We start from the raw sequence: 20,662 nt of genomic DNA, 5'->3' as shown, positions 1-20,662 counted from the left end.
CCCCCACACTCACACACATATAACATGTAGACTGGGAGTTTGATATTTATTTAGTCTTGTGAAAATAAAAGTTGAACTTAAAGTAAGTACATGTTGGGGTGCCTGGGTAGCCAGTAGGTTAAGCATCCTACTTCAGCTCAGGTCATGATCTCATAGTACGTGGGTTCGAGCCCTGTGTCCTGCTCTGTACTGACAGCTCAGAGCCTGGAGCCTGCTCCCTCTCTCCTCCCCTACTCGTGCTCTGTCTCTCTCTCAAAAATAAATAAGCATTAATTTTTTTTTTAAATTACATGTTTATTATAACTCGGTTCACTTCTCTTTTTTTTTTTTTTTTTTTTAACATTTTCATTTATTTTTGAGAGGCAGAGAGAGACAGAACACGAGCAGGGGTGGGGCAGAGAGAGAGGAAGACACAGAATCTGAATCAGGCTCCCAACTGTACTGCATTCAGAATCTGAATCTGAGCTGTCAGCACAGAGCCTGACGCAAGGCCGGAACCCACAAACTGTAAGATCATTACCTCAGCTGAAGTTGGCCGCTCAAATGACCGAGATACCCAGGTGCCCCTCTAGGTTCACTTTTCTAGCAATCACCTTCATTTCTGTAAAACTGAAACTTTATTAAGCAACTACTTGTGCCAAGCACTAATGCTGAACAGTTCCCTGTCAATTATTGTATTTTACCCTCTCAGTGGTCCTCTGGCCTTTTTAAGCAGGATCATGCCAAAAATCAGGGAAGAGCAGTGTGGTTTTGGTTATAATGACAGTGATTTCTCCTTATCAGGATAGGTTCTAAAATAGTACACTTGTACGACTTTTGTTCTCTTTTCTTCCAAGAAAGGATAAATGCTATTTATGAGAAGCTCAGTTTAATAATATCAGATGAGCAGAATTCTATTTTTTAAAAAGTTAGATTTGAACCAGAGAAGTTTGAAGACTGAAGGCCCTTCCTCTAAGTTCAACACAAGAGCAAGTCCAAAGGGTGTTCCATGCATCTTAAAATTTAAATTCAAATTTGGCCAGTGAGAACTCAAAGCTAGTATCACTGTTGATCCTATAAAGAGAGATGTTTCTAATTAACTAACTTTAAAGCCCTATCTTAATCACTTGGAGCATTCTTGTGCACATCTGCGTTGCAGGACTAACTGGATTACCTCCATGGTGTGTGTGTGTGTCGGGGTGTGTGTGTGTGTGTGTGTGTGTGTGTGTGTGTGTGTGTGTGTGTTTAAAGCAATGCTATAACTCTATCCAAATGCGATTCAGCCCTGCTTTAAAGTGTAGAAGCAAATGTGTATTTGGTAACATAGTTTAAAAATTGGACCCCCCCTTCTACAGTCTATGTTCTTTTCTTGTGAATTGGGCTTGTTTGTGGAGGACGCCCATCTCCAATACAGTGACACATACATCCCAGAGCCTCTTCCCCCTCACTTCCATCTAGCCTCAATGAGCACCAGAGCCAGGGCTCTCATATGGTTTTGCTTCCTCTGACAATGACATCAGTATCTTTCCATGTGCCTTATTTTTATAAAATTGTGCCCAGAATGAGTGGCGATGCCAATAAAGGAAACTGAGTCCTAGGAGTAATTTTTCATTAGAGTAAATGAAATGATATGATAAACAAGTAAAACCCGATGTGACAACATGGCACAAAGCTGTGATCCAAAATGTTTGTTTCTATTCCTGTGAATGTTTTCTAAACCTTTTATTATGCCTTTCGCATGTCTTGCGTGTATGTATACTGATCGGTGGAAACATGATTCGTGTTCAGATATTTATTTCTATCAATGAATGACCAGATGGTTCTTGCCTTCTTGGAAGAGAACCACTTTCCCTGTTCAGTAACTGAGGGACATTCTGTGTAACAGACTATATAGGATGACCGACTGGCCCAAGTGAGAAACCCGCAGCTGCCTTTCTCTACTCTGTAAACTTGGCAGAGGCTCACACACGCCTTTATTCTTATTTTCTTTCTTAATTGAAATAGTTCGCATATTTTCCGTACCAAAGTAACACACGCTCATTGTCGAAAACTGTGGCAATACAGACAAAAATAAAGAAGAAGAATGCTTATAAATTGATTTTTACTACCCATAACTAGCCACTTGGAGATTTAATGATGGTGATGAGGATACAAAACTGATGTTTATTTGAGTGCATACTCTGCTGAACACGGTGCTAAATGCTGTACGCAAATTAGTTTATATAATTCTCCCCCAACCCACTGATGTAGGTAATGGTATTAACCTCCTTTCATAGCTGAGGACACTGGAGCTCAGAGATGTGAAATGAATTAGCTGAATCACACAGCTAGTGGCAGACTTTATTGAACCTGGGATTGCCTGCTAGCCCCATTGATCGCTAAGAGTTAGCTGATTAACTCTTCTGTCGGATAGGTTTCCGATAGTTTTTTTCACTTTTGCACGTTCCCCTTCAGTTGTATTTATGAAGCTTTTGATACGTTAAAACACTTTATTTTTACACAGACAAACCTATTCTTTATTTTTGTGGTTTCTACCTTTAGTGTCACGTCTAAAAAAGACCTCTCCTATTCCTAGATTATAACATGGGGGGGGGGGGGTAGAAATGCTAACAGTACCAGAAGAAAATAATCACAAGCCAGAAAGCCAAGGTGCGGAAGTTGACACCAACAGGAAGAGAAAGGAGATCTGAGATGTGTCTGAAGGCAGTGGCAAAGGGGAAAATGAAACTGTTCCCTTCTTATACCCATCGAGGGCAACCTGTTCAATAAACCAGGTGCATGCACTTCCATTCTTGCCTCCTGTCCTCCCCTTCAAGGTCCTACAGCAGGCTCTGGACTAAGAGGAAGGACTGGAGGAAAAGAGAGGAGGGCTTATTACATAGCTGAAACTCTTGGAGGGTCTCTCATGTGCATCCAATGCCTTCTGTCAGAGGAGGCAAATTCCAACTCTTTTGTGTGGTGCAGAGGTATGTTCTTTTGAGACGCTCCTGGGAAGACCTCTCACACAGAGGTAGGTACTCCTTAGCATGAACGAAACCCTCCCTGCATGACCTCTAATCAGATCCTTCTCTCAGATCCTGCCCCAAGGGTATCCTCCTTGCCCCGAAGTCAACCTTCTTGAGCATAGTCCTTTCAGTATGGATCTTGTACGACTCCCCTCCACCAGGGCCACGGGGAGGGCATGGGAGGAAATCAGGCGTGCTTTCCCTTTCAAATGGCAGAAAGGGGAGCTGCTTCCATTGCTTCCTTTCTCCTTACCCTGCCATGTGGACAATCTCACTTAGCCTCCTACCTTCCAAATCTTGAAGTCAAGGATATCGTCAGGATAGCCCTATGCCCTAGATTTTAGGGGGGCATGCAGTAGGTTCTCCCAAGAACACTTCTGAGCTCTGTTCTAGGAGCAGGAGGAGAGGGCAGGTTTTTGAGTTTCAGCAGCTTGGCAGTCATCCAGTTTGGGGAAAGAGATGCCAACCTCCCCTTCTGGCAAACATCCCAAATCTCTGTAATAAGAGGTTCCCATGGAGCCCATCTACTCCTGTGAATTTCCTCCTCGTATTTAGGCTGAGAGGGTGATGAGTAACAGTCACGGGGCCAATGTTTCTACTTTTAGTAAGTCCTGCAGAGGGGTGTCTCACACCTCCTTTTAGCCTTTGTAGGTATTAATCCTCAGGGTTAGGACCTCAGCTGAAATTCCAGGATAGTAGGAAAAGGCCCATTTTACACGTATGACATAGAGTTATTTGGGGTTGTGAACATATCACATGATAAAAAGTTTCTCATTTTCTTTTCTAAAATGTATCATTAGTTATCACAGATATTTTCTCATTCGTTTATTACTTTTTTAATAGTGACCCATGCCATTAATAAATTCATACTCGTTTCTTCTAGAGGTATAGCTCTATTACAATAAAATGAAAAAATTATGTCAGAGGAGTGCTCTGTATTGCAAAGCCATTTCTATGTCACAGTGTATAGTCCTTTGAAGCAATATTTTGTTGATCATGGTGACAACAAATTCAATATATCTAATAATACTGCATAGCAGGTCTTCATTCTCTTTCCTGTTGATGTGACAGTCACTCTTTAATGAAACCTTATTTTGTATACTATTTGCATTGTAGATCAGGAATGAAGAGCTGAGTTTGCTTAAGCAAGAGCTGAGCTGTTTATACTTTTTATATTCTTCTATCAAGAAATAATTACCCTTCAACCAACCTTACCTCCTTGTACTTCACATATGCAAACCACCTGAAATAAAGCACACTCAAACACCCAAACCACGCAGCAGTATACAAAAACAATCAGGACCCAGAAAGCCATAAAATAGTGTGTGCATAACCCTTTCCACTTCCTTGTATCAAGGCAGCCATTCCTTCAGCAAGTACATATGGAACATCTACTGTGGGCTGTAAACCTGGGAGGCAGTAGAGTTGATTTTGCTCATTTATTTAGTACAGGGAGGAAAGAATAAGATTTGTTTTAGCTCCAGTTCTGTAAAAACAAAATGTTTTTTCTGGCTTAACAAAGATGATACCGTAGTAAGACTTTAGTATCTCTTGGTTTGTTGTCTATAATTCTCTACTGGAATCCATCTACTACACATGGATTGGTTTTAAATGGCCTTCAGCACATTGGTGCAGGCACATCTGGCTGGTTGCTCTCTCTACTCCTAAACTTACATTCAATTTTACAATGATCTGACTTTTGACACCCTTAGAACTTGGTTGTACCTTGGCATATGTTATTGAAATGTTGAATATTGAATTTATACACAGTATAAATTAGGGTGCGCACTAATTCAGGTGGTATATGCAATACTTTAACATAGCCCGTGCAACAAGACGCAGACTCAATACATCTAAATTATGGAATAAGTACATTTTTAAGATTACATGAATTTTTTTGTTTGTTTTATATGAGAACTCCACCAAATAGTTACTTTTCCCAGGATATTTATTATTATTAACATTTATGGTTAAAAGTATATAGTTTCCACTTATATCCAATGTAGTATTAAAAGATATTTGCATCTCTCTGTGCTTATGACCCACAGTGATACAAACTGTGAATGTATATAATTCTCCACTAAAAACATTTGCTCCTATTCAAGAACCCACTATTCAAAGAAAACGTATTTTAAGGTGTAAACAACCTTCTGCCAAAAGGGGCACCTGGGTGGTTCACTCCATGAAGCATTTGACTCTTGATTGCAACTCAGGTCATAATCTCACAATTCGTGGGATCGAGCCCCATGTCGGGCTCTATACTGACAGCATGGAGCCTACTTGGGATTCTCTCTCTCTCTCTCTCTCTCTCTCTCTCTCTCTCTCTGCCTCACTCACACACAAGTGCTGTCTCTCTTTCTCAGAATAAATAAACTTGAAAAAAAATTTTCTGCAAATAATGTTGAACCTCAAAATAATGGATTGTTGTGATCTTGAAACAACCAACATACTATCTCTTTAAAAAGCTTGAAAGAGGAGGGGTGCCTGGGTGGCTCAGTCAGTTAAGCATCCAACTTTGGCTCAGGTCATGATCTCACAGTCTGTGAGTTCAAGCCCCACATCGGGCTCTGTGCTGACAGCTCAGAGTCTGGAGCCTGCTTCAGATTCTGTGTCTCCCTCTCTCTCTGCCCCTCCCTCACTCATGCTCTGTGTGTGTGTGTGTGTGTGTGTGTGTGTGTGTGTGTGTGTGTGTGTCTCAGGAATAAATAAAACATTTAAATTTTTTAAAAAAAAAACTTGAAAGAGGAAAACTCAGTCACATGTTAAAAATGTCTAATTTTTCTTCTATTTGTTTTTCTTATGACAGCAGAGATTTCAGTTTGAGTAGGCACTCCATAAATACCTGTTGATTGACTAATAGTTTAAGGAAATGTCTTAGAGTTTCAATAATTGGTAAGATTTTAAGGAAGGACAAAACGTAGGTACAAATCTCTCTCTATTGCCTCACTTTGGTGAATCTGCCGCTTTTCTAGGCATAGTAATCGATGCCTACATGTGTCATCCTCACGTCTCCTCAAAACCTTCTTTATGATGTTTCCTGTCCAACATCTCTTACAGTTTAGCAAGTCAGAAACTGGCTATAACAGCCTTCTGTGGGATTAGGCCCTTAAGAATTGCAAATACTGAAACTACTATACAGAAAAGATGAAGTAAGTTTTTAAAACAGTAGCATAAGAATAGATCTATAACATGAGAAATAAAAGATACTATAAAAATTAGTGCATATTTTTAAAGGACTAAGTAGAATTTTTATATATTCATTAAAATGAACTCCATGGATATGTTAAGCATTAGACGTGTGTGAAGAGAGAATTAGTGACCTAGAAGCTAGATATTAAAAAATAAAAGGATAAGAATCCAGCACATGTCTAATAAGACTTCCAGAAGGAAAATTAGAGAAAGTGTTAGAGGCAATATTCAAAGATTTGGGCAGAAATTTCCAGATTATTAAAGTCATGAATTCTCAACATCATACATATATTTAGTTTTAAAAGGTCAGAGAGTACAAAGAAGTCTGTAAAACAAAGCAAAATCCCTTTCCCCAGTCCTTCCCACCCCTAAGCTCTCCCACCTGTAGAGTCTACCGCTGACAAAATGTTTAAATTTTCTTGTCTTGCTCTTTCTTAATCTTTAAAATAGATATGATCTATTGACTTCCTATGAGTAGAAATTATTTAGTTAGCTCTCTTAGAACACGAGTATCCATGTGCATGAGCACGGGTGCACACGTGTTCACGCACATACTTTCCCTCACCCTATCCTTCCAATATGGCTATACCTCAACTTTTGATTAATTAAAGATTCTGTGTTTATAGCATTATTGCTATGTAAGTATGTTTCCTGCTGAGCATCGTGGTAGTTTGTTTTTTGTTTTTTTTTTTTTTCTTGAACAACTCTTTACCTTTTTCCTGGGGCTAATTATTGCTTTGACTTTATCTGCTTAGTTTCTGTGTCACCATCATAAACTCGTTCCTAAGCTTTGTGGCTGTCACTAAGTCATCATTTTGATATGGTCAGTCACATTAGAAAACCTATCATTTCCATGTTTGTTCTTGGATACCCCCTTCCTGGAGGACCCCATTTTTTTGCCCTCTGTTCCTTCTAGTTGCTTTCCGGGCCCTTGAATCAACTATTTCCTGGATCCCATGTCTGTCTCTTGTTTTATGTTCTCATCTTAGTGTGCTGTATATACCTGTGAGGTATGCACATGGGAGCTAAAATTTCTTAGGAACTTGCATGTCTAAAAATGACTTTATCCGGCCTCATATTTGATTGATATTCGACTGAGTTTTGAGTTCTCATTGAAAATCATTTTCCTCTTAAGTTTGAGGTAATGTTCTATTGTTTTTTACTTTTTGAACTTCCTGTTGAGAAGTCCCATTCTTATCTATTTCTGATCCCTTGCATGTGACTTCCTGTTTGCTCTCCCAAAAGGTGTTAGATTTTCTATTTCACCTCTGATGTTCTGAAATCCCATAATTCTGCTTGGATTGGATTTTTGTCCCTTTCTTATGCTGGTCACTCATTCCTTTCAGCACTAAGGATTTTCTTATATTTTTCCTTTGGTTTTCTCCCCCATGATTTTCTCCAACTCCTTTCTTCAACTCCTATTCACCAATATTGAACCTTAAATGGACCTGATTTTGTTTCTCTTCTCCTACTCCGTTCTTTTCATTTTTGTTTTTCTGCTGTCTGTAAAATTTTCTCAACCTTATCTTCAAATTTTTCTAATGATTCCTTTTTAGTTATGATATTTTTATTTGCAAGCACTCTTTTCTGTTCCTGAATGTTCTTTCTTACTGCATTCTGTTTTTCTCACCATGAATGCAAAATCTTATTTTATCATTGTGGATATGATAGGATTTTTTTGTTTGTTTGTTTAAGTTAAGTTTTCATTTACTCCTCCCTCTGTCTCAGTGTCTTTCAAGGTCCTTTTCTGTAGTGGTTTGCTTTGTCATATTTATTTCATGTTAATAGTTTTCTTCAAATGTCTGATGGTCCCTGGCTGTCCTTTCAGATTTGAGAGTGAGACCCTGAAAGATGTTTAGAATTTCGGAGACAGGGCCTATGGACTAGTGACCATTTTCATGGAATGAGCAAACAAGGGATTCACTTGCGGCACCCCCACATGTCATTGTCGACAGGCCAGTCCAGTTAGTTTCCAGAGAAAGTCTCCTCCAATCACCTGTATGGGGAATGTCATGCTGTCTGAGAGCCAAATGGTTAGGGAAGGGCGCTGGAGAGGGGTGACCAATAAATGGGCACAGTTTCACTTAATTTCCCTCACGCTTGCCTTTAGCCTTACTGAACCCCTCAAGTGAGGAAGCCTCCTTTCTGCTGTTGAGGTAGAGGGTGGGAGGTGGGGAGAGAGGGGAGACCAGAGGCAGATCACTGTGCATGGGGAGGTTGTCATATCAGAGGGGTTTGTGCTCACTGCATAGAGAATTGTTACCAGTTCTGTTTTCAGTTCTGCTCTACATCTGCACCTCCCAAGGTACCTGGCATGTCCGATACCTGAGCCTTTGGAGTTTCTCTGCAACAAATGAACTGCTGCTTCTTGGCTAACATCACATGCACAAGCAAAATCGTCTGCACGCATAGACATGTCCTGCCTCCTCCTCTGCTCAAACACCACTCATTCCTATGCTTTCCATCTTCTGAAATTTAGTTGCCATTTCTTTCCTGTTGTCATCTTTTTCAGTTTTCCTCTTTGTTCTTGAAAGTCTTTGCCGTTTTTAAAAATTCCCATACCATTATTTTAGTGGCAATTCAAAAGGCAAGAGGTATTTAAAATCGGTGTTTGCTCTGCCGTGTGTCCCCAGTCCATTCTTCATACTGCAGTAGAGTGTTTATTCAGCCCCCGTCTGCCTGTAAACTTTTCAAATGGCCACACACCGCTTCACTTATATTTTAAAGGCAGAAAAGCCTTCACCTGGTTATACCTTGGACCTCATTTTTGTCCCTCCCCTACCACACCTTCATTCCTATTCACACCCAATTGACACTCCGGCCATATTTTGCTTTTTCCACTGGACTGTGTTTTCCCTCCAGGTCCTTTGCACATGCCATGACTCTTGGCACAGCCCACGACTCACAACTGGCTACCTTCCAGTCACCACCGTAGCCTCAACTGAAAGATCACCTTCTCTAGAGAGCCTTCGTTGGCACCAACCCTGTCTCCAGGACTGGGTTCCCATCACCCTAACACCTATTCTTTCCTGATCAGAGCACCTACCACATCGTGTGTTCCACGAAGGCAACTTGGCCATTTGCTCGGCACGGAGTGGGCACTCCAGTTTTTGTGGAATGGTGATTGAATGGTTTTTTTCTCCGAACCTTTTTCACTCAGTATTTAAACGCCTTTCTTAACCTTCAAGCCTTTGTCATAGTCTAGTAATAGCCCAGCAATTTACCCATCTGTTGTATTGTGACCTCTGTTTTCCAAGCTTTCCATACTGGAAACTGGAGAAAACCTGAAGTAAGCAGAAGTGTTTGTACACTCACTTTGTACACCTGAAGGCTTTATTTCAAAGTAATAGTAACAAAACTATATCTTCCAGTAATATCAGTTCAGAATAAAGTCAGGTTCTGTGGCTTAACAATTAGGCAGCAACAGAATCAGTACATGATGTGGATCAATACTTAGTGCCCTAGCATTTAATGCAGTAGCAGGGAAAAAAAAAAAAAGCGGGTTCTGCTGGAAGTTGGATTTGCTGGTGATTTTGATTTATTCAGGTTGTGGATGGGCAAATGAAAAAGGGAAAGGAAAAAAAAAAGACTGGATTTTTTGATGCCCATCTGTTCGTGCTTCAGAGACCTGGAAACTGATGTTTTAAATTTCCTGGTTTTACTTTCTTGGTTTATGCAGCTTTAAAAAGGGAAAAGATGGAAACTCTCAGTTAGAAAAATGAAAAGAATAAAAGGGAAGGAAAGGAAAAGTGAAAGGTAGGAAAAAAGTACGAAAGGCAACAAGTAATAGAAAGGGAGGAATATATTTGTTTGATTTATAACTAGGCTTTTTTGTAATTCGTGTGCCTCTAGGCATGAGTACAAATCTTTGATTAGTATACAAATGAAAATAAGGTAACATTAAATTGCCCGCCTTACATGGAGAACTAAAGTGTAACTGGTAAGAGTTAGCAAGAAAAACGTATCTTTAAAAAGGCATCAGTCTGGTTCAGAAAGTAGGCTTAACTATGAAATGGCAGCGGAGCCAGAGACCAGAATTTTTTTAAATATTGAGTATCTTTTCATAACAATGACCACGTAATGATAATCTTCACCATTATTATCAGTAACTAAAAAAAAATAGTATTTACTGAGCTCTTACTATGTGCCAAACAACATGGAAAGCCTCATTCTGCAAGACAGCAATAATATTATCCCCATTTTACAGATGACGTGACTGATACTTAAAGAAAAAACTCTTTCCCCAGGTCAGCTAGTAAGTGGCAGAGCCCTGAATTTGAAACAGGCAATGGGCTCAGAGCCCTGCTGACCCAGTATGCCATTTTGGCTGTGAATAGGGACCGTAAGATCAAATCAATAGGTTTGATAGGATATTTTGATCCTCGTTCTTCTGTGAGAAGTCTCCGATTGGCAGTATTCTCATTGCTTAGGGGAGAAAACCCAGGTTTAGGAAAATTAAGTGACTTCATTCACAACCAAACAAATTTTTAGGAAAAATTTCTTTCCTAACACTCCATTCTCTATTATTTTTTCTTATTCTTAATCAACAAGTAACATTTTGTGCCACACAATAAAATTCACATTTTCTCTTCTTTATCCTCCAGATTTTCTTTTATCAGTTTTGGTAGTCAGCTCTCTCTTCTTTGACAATATTCTCTCGTTGTCACTGTCTGTCAGCATAAACACAGTGCCTCCCACTCCGTTAGTTTCCTAATACTCTATTCAGGAAATTTCACACATCACAGTGTTGACCCTTCCTCCTTTTCTCTGCAGCAGTATCCATTTATATTGGTCAACTCAGGCTGCCATAACAAATTACCACGGGCTGGGTGGTTTAAAGAATAGACGTGTATTTTCTCACATTTCTGGCCGCTGGCCACCTGAGATCAGGGTGCCCGCACGGTTGGTATTGAGTGGGGCTCTCTTCCTGGCTTGCAGGTAGCTGGCTTCTGGCTGTGTCCTCACACGTGGTAGTGGAAGGGAGGAGAGGAAAAAGAGACACAGGGAAAGAGAGATCTCTTCCGCCTCTTTTAAGGCCACAGTCCCTACCGTATTAGGGCCCAATCTTTATGATTTCATTTAACCCTTGTTACCACCTAAAGACCCTGTCTCCAGACATAGTCACATTAGGGGTTACGGCTTCAACATACAAATTTTGAGGGAACACTTTCAGTCTGCAGCACCAATGCAATGATGTCATGCTCAAAAAGGAGAGTCTCTAATTGGAAACGCTTCCAAAGGAGAATTCTTATATTTGTTTGGAAAGAAGAAAGTGATCCTTTTTTTTTTTAATATCAACGTATTTTCCCATCCTGCTTTCGACTTCTAAATAATGGCGTCTCAAAAAAAAAAAAAAATCATGGGATGGAACACGTGATTAGACATAATATTTAGAGTTTCCTTCGGTGCTTTATTGAGGCTATAGAAGACATGGGATTCCCAGAGTAGTGAGAATAGTTACTTGCCAACAAGGTATATCCTGGCAAAGCTGCTTGCTTTGAGCCTATGTACGTGTGAAACAGCTACTTTCTCTTGCGTGAAAGAGATTACTTCAGATCCACATTTGGGAACTCTTTCCCTTTTTTATACACTATCATTAAATTAAGTAAGGTGAAAGGATAGAAGATAGTGAAATGTTGCTTCTTGAGTTATTAATGAAACATAATGAACAAGTTATTAAGTTTGAATTTAAAAGTGAGATCATTTTAGTAACAGAATCAGTACACATAGTTTAGTTTAAAGGTGATATGGAAAATTTACACTTTCGGGGGCTGAGAGTCCAAAATGAGTGTGAAATGTTACTACGTATGCACTAAAGGTTTTGTAAATACAGATATAACATAGGAGGATCCTAAGTAATTGTTGGGTGAATATTTGTTGATGGATTGCAGTTTCCTATTCTCTAACTGGGAAATTTGGTGTTACCCAAAATGGCCTTAGGGCTCACTCCTTATATTATGGACGTTAACTTGAATGAGCAAAGGTGTGGGAAGTTTACTTACGTGTGCTCTGTACACACCACAGTTCTCTTTTAATCCTCTCCAGAAATTTGCAGATACAGATACTATCCCATTTTGTAGACTATGAAGCACAGGTTCAGAGAAATGAAGTGATGTGAATAAATCCACGAGCACAGGAAGCGCCTGTGTACTGAAACAATCTGGATTATCCTCTGTGCAACATGCCCATTGCTTAAGTGGACTTACTTACAGTGCTTCACGGAGATTTCTTGCCACCTGTCCTCCCCAAATAATTTTTGCATAGGCTCACCGTGGTATTTGAAATGATTCTGTTTGTGGTAAATTCCCTTGAGTTATGGTACTTGCCCCCTTTGAAGGGTGGGACACATTGAGCCTGGAAGGTGGCTAATACATTGTGGGAGGAAGTTTAAGATTGGTTTCCAAAAAGACCGGGGTAGCAAGAGTTCCCAGGCAATCAGAAAGTAGTCTGAAGGTCTTAGGGACTCACTCACCAGTGGGTGGAGAATGCTTGAAATGGAGGAGGTAGAAAAATAAAGATTCCCTGTTTTCAGTTTAGCCTACGGTCCTGCCCAACTATGTTGAATTGCTCTAGTAAAGCTCGTGTAAACTAGAGGGTTTTCTTGTTCTAAGAGAGCTCTTCTTGGGGAGTAGTGGAGATCATGAGAAGTAAGCTTACATGTGCTCACAAAGATGGCTCTGAATGTGATAAACATTTGTTCTGTCAACATGCAAGGTAAGTTTTCTTCTCGTACATTTATGAGGACCTTCAATTTTCTGAGACAAGAATGTATTTATTCGTAAGGGATTTTGTAAAATTGCACACGACAAACTGCTCACAGAGGCAGGTGGTTAAATGAGCAATATATACAATCTAAAACACTTTGAAATCCAAAGAGAACAGAGCCGTGAGGCATAACTGTTTAAGTTAAATAATACTAACCACATAAACTGTGTTGTCAGAAGAGGTCATGTAAACAAACGGTGTAAGTGAGGTATGTGAAAGTGTTAGATTTTCAGAAATGATTCTTAGAAGTCGTGGTGGGAAACAAAAATAAAAAGCAATAGGTTCATGAGCACAGGACCACCTTTTCCTATGAGAGCCATACATCCCAGCTCTTTAAAGGACAGCCATCAGAAAATGATGGACCTTAAATAGGGAGGGAGCTGCAGTGTGTCTTTTGGGCAGCCTTTAAGAGAAGGTGCTGTCATCACTAAGAGTGTCATCTCTGGGCCCAGGCGTGGCTAATGAGGCCAGTCTGATCACCACAAATTTGCTTTCAGTCTCAGCATGCGTTTCTCGGGCTAATAAGTGGGGTTTGCTTGTTAATTTTCACTGCAGCTAGTTTCTCTGGATTCTGTTTTTTCTATCTTGTCACAAAGCAGACTCTTCATAGTTTAAGACTCTCTTGCCCAGTGCCCTCTCACAGGCTGCTGTCAGTATTTCATGTTGACTCTGCAAGTTTACACCACGGGAGATGAAATTTGGTCCGGGCACCAAACACTGAACATCTAAACAACATGGCCTAACCGGCCACAGCGGTGTTGGATGGCAGTTCCCCCAAAGCATTTGTGCTATGTGTGTGTGGATTGTGACCGACTCATCCGTGATTTGAATTTGTTCGTATTTTGTTCCACCAGGAGTTTCTTATTGAAACAGCCTTCGCAGACATGTGCCATCTATTTTAGGAGTATTAGCCCTTAGCCATCTCCAGGAAAGAAGAACAAGCATCCTACAACCAACCAACCAACCAAGCAGAAGTCTGTCTTTCTGTTTCATGCTGTGGTCTCCAAACATCTAGTTTTAATTATGATGGATTTTCTTGCTTGTGATTCCTTTATTTCGTGAAGATAGTGTGGCAAGAGATACAGGGGGGTAGATGTGTACACGTGAGAATGCTAGATTTTTACTTTTATACTTTATAGTTTTATATAAATCTGCTTACCATATAAGTGATATATTGGACACATGTGGGCTAGCATGATTTTTTAATTATCTCTGATATTTGCTTATGTGGCAACATTCTAAAAATGTTAATTTTGTAATTAATTTCCAGCACATTGTTTGGAAACAGTAAATAGTTTTTGTTATAAATCACCCGAGAACTTAGATCACTAAACTGCGTGGATGTGTCTTCCCAGTTGGTTTTGGAAAAGTTATTTATCTTTGATTCCTATTTCCTTTCTCCTCAATTCTCAGTGTGGTTTATATCCAAGAATCCACAGAAATTGCTGTGATAAAATCAAATGATATTTTTTTCTGCTATCATCCATATTAGCCTTGAACCATATCTTCTGTCACTTTTTTTCACAGCTTCTCCTCATTTCTTTCAAACTTCCTTTTGTCTGCTGTTATGTGGCTTGGTATATGGCCTTCGGTTTCAGTTTCATCATTTCTCATGTGGGCACATTTCCCCACTCCTTCTGCCATCCCTACAATATAAAATATGCCACCACCCATCTTGCTTCTCAGACTCTGGCTGTGCATCTCCTAGGGTCTCAAGTAGCATTTCCCAGGATATCCTTTGTTACATACTAAGTCTTAAGGTGCATGCTTGGGGGTGGGGGAGTCCTCGTTTCATGAAGTGTTAAGTTTGAGAAACAATACACATAATAGCCCTATTACATAATAGGTGCTCAATAAACATTTTATTGAATAAACAAAAGAATGAATAAGTGAACATACTTATGGTATACACTAGCATGTACTTTGGGAAGTTCTTGAGTGAGTAAGTGTTTAGGTCTGTTTAACCCAGCATTTACCAAATGTGTTTTCTCACAAAACCTTCTCTATCTAGTATTGCATAAAGCGCACGTTGTGAAAACTCCAGCCTAAATGATACAATGCAGTGGCCATACCACTCTCCCTCCCTCAAACCCAAGCTAATGTTCAGAGAACCTGAGCTTTGTCAACTCCTTCTTCTTGCCTACCCCACGGGCAGGCCACTTTCTCTTTTTTTATTTTTATTTTTGAGAGAGAGAGACAGAGACAGAGACAGAGCACCAGCAGGGGAGAGGCAGAGAGAGAGGGAGACACAGAATCTGAAACAGACTCCAGGCTCTGAGCTGTCAGCACAGAGCCCGACGCGGGGCTCAAACTCACAAACTGTGAGATCATGACCTGGGCCGAAGTCAGACACCTAACCAACTGAGCCACCCAGGCGCCTCCAGGCCACTTTCTCTATTTCGGTTGCTGATGCGCTCCTCCCTCTGCCTTGGCTCAAACCTGCAATACTCTTTAACCAGTTATGCTGCCTTTCTCTTTAATCATCCACTAATTTGCACCATTTTTCAAGTGCTGTCTTCCAAATCTGTTTTGAGAAGCAAGACCGCTGATAATCTCTGTCTTGTGAATTCTTATCTGTGGGTATTTATGAGATTCTATAGGTTGAACTCACTATATTAAGTACTTTTTATTGAAATCTCTCAGAAGGATGTTTGTAGGCAGTGTATTCCATCATGACTCACATGTCAGCCATGATATTCTCTTCCACAGCCCATGAATCAGTATTCATGTCCCAAGTCTACTTGACTTGCTTTATTTTATCACCTTCCTTCTGACTACCTCCATTAGTCAACGAAACATACTCTAGCCTCTCAACTTTAGCAGAAATAAGCTAAGATACCTAGAGCATTTCCTGTATCTGCCATCAGTCTTAACATCATTTAAAGCCACTCTCAAACCTAGTGTTTCCAGATTGATCTGAATAAGGCCATTCCTGTAGGGCCAGCTCTAAGTCTGTGTGTGTGGACATGGGGTGGTGGGAAGCAATCCAGTTTAGGTCTAGAAAGTACATGCACCAGCTGTGTCTTTGAACATTGCCCAACGTAGTACCGGGGTTTTGTGGCAGTGCCTCTGGAACCACGTTGGCGGACAGAGGTGGTGAGGAAGGAATGGTGGTTGTGAGGACAGGAGGCGGTAGGGAGGCTGTGCTTCTGTTTCACAGATGAGCTATTGGTGGGGGAAAATGGTTGGGGCAGGTCCCCATGGCTAATAGTAGACTGGAAATGATTACAGTGATCAGAATATTCCTAAAAGTAAAAACAGGTTCTGATAGAGCTGAGAGACTCAGAAACGGGGAAAGACATTCTACGAGTACGATGGGCAGTAACATTTCCTTAAGAAAAATTGGGCAATTATTAAAAGGCAGATCTGGCAGAAGCTCTAAAACGCAGCTCACTGGTTTTCTTCTGACTCTCTTCTCTCTTTCACTCCTTATCTCAGGACCTTTTCTCTTCTCATTAACACCTCCACCAGAGTTGGAGCTGGGGAAGAGAAAGGGAATGTTCAGACATGTGCCTATTTGCATACTCACTCTCTTGAGTTAATGCCAGGACGGCAGCGCATTCTGTCCAGTTCAATAGAAAAGCCAGTTTCACCCCATCGGTAAGGTATTATTTTCTTTTTTAGCATAGAACAGTTTATTGCCAAGCTTCTCTTAACTGTACATTACAAATAGCATCTGATTAAGAATGTTCTGGATGGGTTAATTAGTGTGGTGACTATTATTAAGCAAACTGCTTGTTAGTATTATGCCTATTTGATCTTGGTATTGATGTGAAGTAATTGACCATAGAGCTACATTTAGAAAAGCTGGAATAAAGTTTTTTGATTTCTATTATGGCAATAAATTGTTTATATTAAACATGTCTATGAAAATATGAGTTTCATGGCACAGAGAATCAGAATAGACTCTGTGGAATGGTAGATGCACATTGTTTTGTTGTGTTTTGTTTTGTTTTTTAGAAATATTAATACATTTGTCCAGCTTGCTTCACGACCAGCTCTGTTAGAGCAAAGTAGTAAAAAATTATTTCAGCGTGCTACTGCATAGTGTATGAAAAGTAAGATGATTTTCACTTCCCTCACCTAAAGGACATACTTCCTTTTTACTTTAGCTAACTGCCTAACTACTTCTCTGAGTAACAGTCACCATATATAAACAGACTATCAAAGAAAAATATGGGAAGATATTCTAAGCAAGAAAAGCATAGCATGGAACCACCTTCTTTCATATACAGGATTATTATCTATATTATTTATTGGTATGTTGTCCAGTCCTGTTATTAAGTTTCCCTCACTATTGCATTTCCATAGGGAATTTATTCCGTGAGCTAATAAATTATACCATCAGGGAGGGTTTTTTTTTGAAATTCAGGTTAAATTTTCCCATTCTTAATTTCATCTCATTACTCCTAGTTATACCCCCTTGTACCCAGCTAAATAATTATCCTCTTTCCTTGGAGACTCCTATTATGTACCCCTCTACTTGTCACTTAACTAGGCTATTCATAGTTAGCTCCTTTAATCTGTCCTCATAAATCACTTCTTCCATTGCCTTAATCATTATTATTGCTCTTCTAAGAACTCTCTAATTTTCAAACATATACAGTTACAGGTGCCCCAGATGAAACCAGCTTTTGCACAGCCCTCTGTCCCCACAGACGCGGTGCCTTCCTTCTCTGTACACCACAGTCCATCACAAAGTGGCACAAGTTTGCTGGGCAAATCAACACAGGCTCATCTTGTCAAACTGCAGACACTCTCAACAGTGTTTTCTGTGTGTCCAACTTGCCTTCAGGATTTTCTTTCTCAAGTTCATAACATTAATAAGCTGAGTTTCTGCTTACGGTCCATATTTATGTTCTGTATCTTTCCATGTCCCCACCTATCAAATCAGTCATCCACAACCTGTGTCAGCATGGGATTCTGTTCATCCTTGGGAACATTTGGGAAGCGGGCCTACCGCCCTGCCCACAGCTAAATTCCTTGTCCCTTACCCATTCCTATTGTTTAAACACTACTCTTTAGCCAATCTCCCATCCCTTTTAATTGGCAGTTGTATTCACATGCTTACCAGTATAAATGGATTTTAAGAGTAAGTTGGGTCATGATAAAGTTTTCTAAGATAAAGTTATGTTGTTTCAATGCCTGCTGATGCATATAGATAGATATAGATATAGATATAGATATAGATATAGATATAGATATAGATAGATATAGATACAAATTTTTTTTTTTTTTTTTTTGGTGAATCCTTCCTGCAGTAAATTTGTAATTCTGTTAAAATCCTTTTTAAGCTTGCCTGGCATCCTTTATCCAACATACAAACAAACAGGTTTCTTCACTCCCTTTATTGTTGTTTTCCAGATATGTACAGATGTTCCTTCTCTTGCTGTTTGTTTCATTTGTTTAAACGTTGAGATATTGTCAGGGCCACTGGCTGGCTCAGTTGAAGGAGCATGTGACTCTTGATCGCAGGGTTGTGAGTTTGGGGCTCAAACAACAATATGAGCCCCATATTGTTTTTTTTTAAAAAGTTAAGATATTGTTATAGTTTATTCTTTTTTTCCTTTTGTGGTGTCCAGTGGGAGCTTTTCCATTGGATTTCAGTTCCTTAGACTCTCCTCAGTGTTTTTGAATTTGTTTCAGGAATAAAGATCGTTAGTTCCCATAATAGTTCAGTAATGTGAGATATGAAACTATGATCTGTATATGCCCAAGTTTATTTTTAAATCAAGAATTAATTTATTATTTCATTAGGGTATACCAAAGGAGTTAGCACCATTTTTGTGTTTTATCCATCTGTCTACAATCATGTATTTATTACTTGCAGGGTTCTTGTATATGAGGTAATTTATCTCAAAGGGCTTTATGAGACAAGCACAGAAGCCCCCAAACAAGCTTTTTGGTTCTGTAATGTATACAGCACACTCCAGCCAAAGACCTTGTTTCCAGCCTACAGCAGAACCCACCCCGTTCATTAGTGTTGCCCATCAGTCCTCGCCCTCCGACCTAGCGAACATCCTCGACTCCTCTCTCCTGTTCTGGTCCCTTAGCACACTTCTTATACTTACCTTCACCTCTTCTCACCTTGCTTGAAATCAGTGGCCTCGTCTGTTGGCCTTGAGATCGTTGGCCTCGAAATCGTGTGACACACCACAGATTCCATACCTGCCATCTGAAACTTTTTTCTGGCTTCACTTTTTCTCCTTCCCTCAGCTTTGTAAGAAAGCTTGGTCTAGTCTCTTTCATAAGACCTACTTACTTTCCCCCTGGCCAAGAATCCTACATGCTATGCTGTTCTCCAAAGTCTTGCAAGACTTTTCGATTTCTTCAGGATCCACCTCCCTTCCCTAGCATGTGTCCCCAAGTGAACACCCTAGCCACTACACCTATGTGCACGTGCCCTATTAAGGAAAACTGATCTTGCTTCCCCATTCTCCTCTCAACCTCTCTTTCTCGGCCTCTCCCTCTTTGATGTGCACACTGTAACCTGCAGGCTGATTTCTGCCTACGCTCTCCACGGGGACTCCCCTTTGAGTAGCAAGAGATCCAAAAGCTCTTTGTTTTATCTGATGCTCTGGTACCTATGGAGTGTTTCATACCCCCCCCCCTTATGCATTTTTCAGGTTTCTTGATTCCTTTCTTACACATTGTTTTGAGACTCTTAATTCACTTCAACAGGGTGATATTACTCTCTCAGATTCTCTTTTTACTCTTCCAAATGTTCCTTATTGCTCTCCTTCCATGGTTCTTCTCCCTCACTTATCTCTTAAATGCATGTGCTCTCCATTTCTTCACTTGCCCAACAGTGCAGGAAAGGGGTCAAGTCTCAGGGACTCAGAGAAAGCACTTGTTGTCTGGCCTTAGTCTACCTGTCTACACCTCAGACTCTGGGACTTGACCCCAGTCTCTTTGGATTGCTTGTTATTCACTGAAGAATTTATGGTCTTTCACGTCCCTTTGCTTTGATCATAACATTCCCTCAGTTCAGAACTTCCCCCTCTCTGCCTTTCAGACTCCTTCAACTAAAACTGTCTGTCAGCCTTTACTGATCCCCCAAGTCAGAATTAATCTCTAGTTCTGTTTAAAAACTTGGGATGCCCATTCTTTATATGTTTCACCACAGGTTAGTTGGTTTGTGTCTGTTCTAAGCACTACTGGTTTGCTCCCCAATAGACGGTGAGCTTCTTGATCTCATTTTATTTAGATGCCTGTAGCAGTAACAGATATCATACTCTGTATGGCAAAGCATTATGGGAAGATGGGAGAAATGGCACTGAAAAAAATATTCGGGGACTATTCTCAAGGTCAATGTAATAAAAATGTGTGTCCCAGGTTCCCAGGCATACCGAACAGTCATGTGAGCAGAAATGGCCAGTGTTAATCAAGGAAGTTTCGAGCAGTTTTGTTGGGTAATGACTAAGTGGGGCTTGGAATATACACTGGGCCAGGCAGTGACTGGAAAATGTAAAATGGAACTGCAGCAAGATGCGTGAGGAGAGAGTGATAAATCATCTCTCTACTTGGATTTTTCACGGGATGTACAGGGCAGGTTTTACAGCCACCGAAACAGTTTGAAAACAATGTGGTCTAATTTCAAACTTTTGAACTCTCTGTGGATGGCTACTACTTTGTTGTATCTTTCCTACTAGTATGTGGGTTACCGATTTAGTTTATTTTTTTAATCACTTTTATACATCATCCTCATGTCCTTACAGAAAGGT

At 40.1% G+C, this 20,662-nt stretch overlaps 1 protein-coding gene across 7 annotated transcripts in view; it reads left to right on the top strand.

Moving 5' to 3' along the window:
- GTDC1 (glycosyltransferase like domain containing 1) overlaps positions 1–20,662 on the top strand; it is a 390,883-nt gene that overhangs the window by 307,956 nt on the left and 62,265 nt on the right. The window contains exons 1-2 of one of the 7 annotated variants that reach the window (XM_042948689.1): positions 13,701–13,912; positions 16,377–16,538. The exons of the other annotated variants lie outside the window; for them this stretch is intronic. Of the exons in view, the coding sequence (XP_042804623.1) occupies positions 16,480–16,538 (59 nt within the window). The 5' untranslated portion in view covers positions 13,701–13,912; positions 16,377–16,479. Of the gene's footprint in view, positions 1–13,700; positions 13,913–16,376; positions 16,539–20,662 lie in introns of those variants that run through there. 7 annotated transcript variants of the gene reach the window in all.

The sequence above is a fragment of the Panthera leo genome, chromosome C1 (genome assembly GCF_018350215.1).
Source record: "Panthera leo isolate Ple1 chromosome C1, P.leo_Ple1_pat1.1, whole genome shotgun sequence".
Lineage (NCBI taxonomy): Eukaryota > Metazoa > Chordata > Mammalia > Carnivora > Felidae > Panthera > Panthera leo.
The sequence above is the reverse complement of the archived record's forward strand: the minus strand, read 5'-3'. Positions and strand labels throughout refer to the sequence as shown.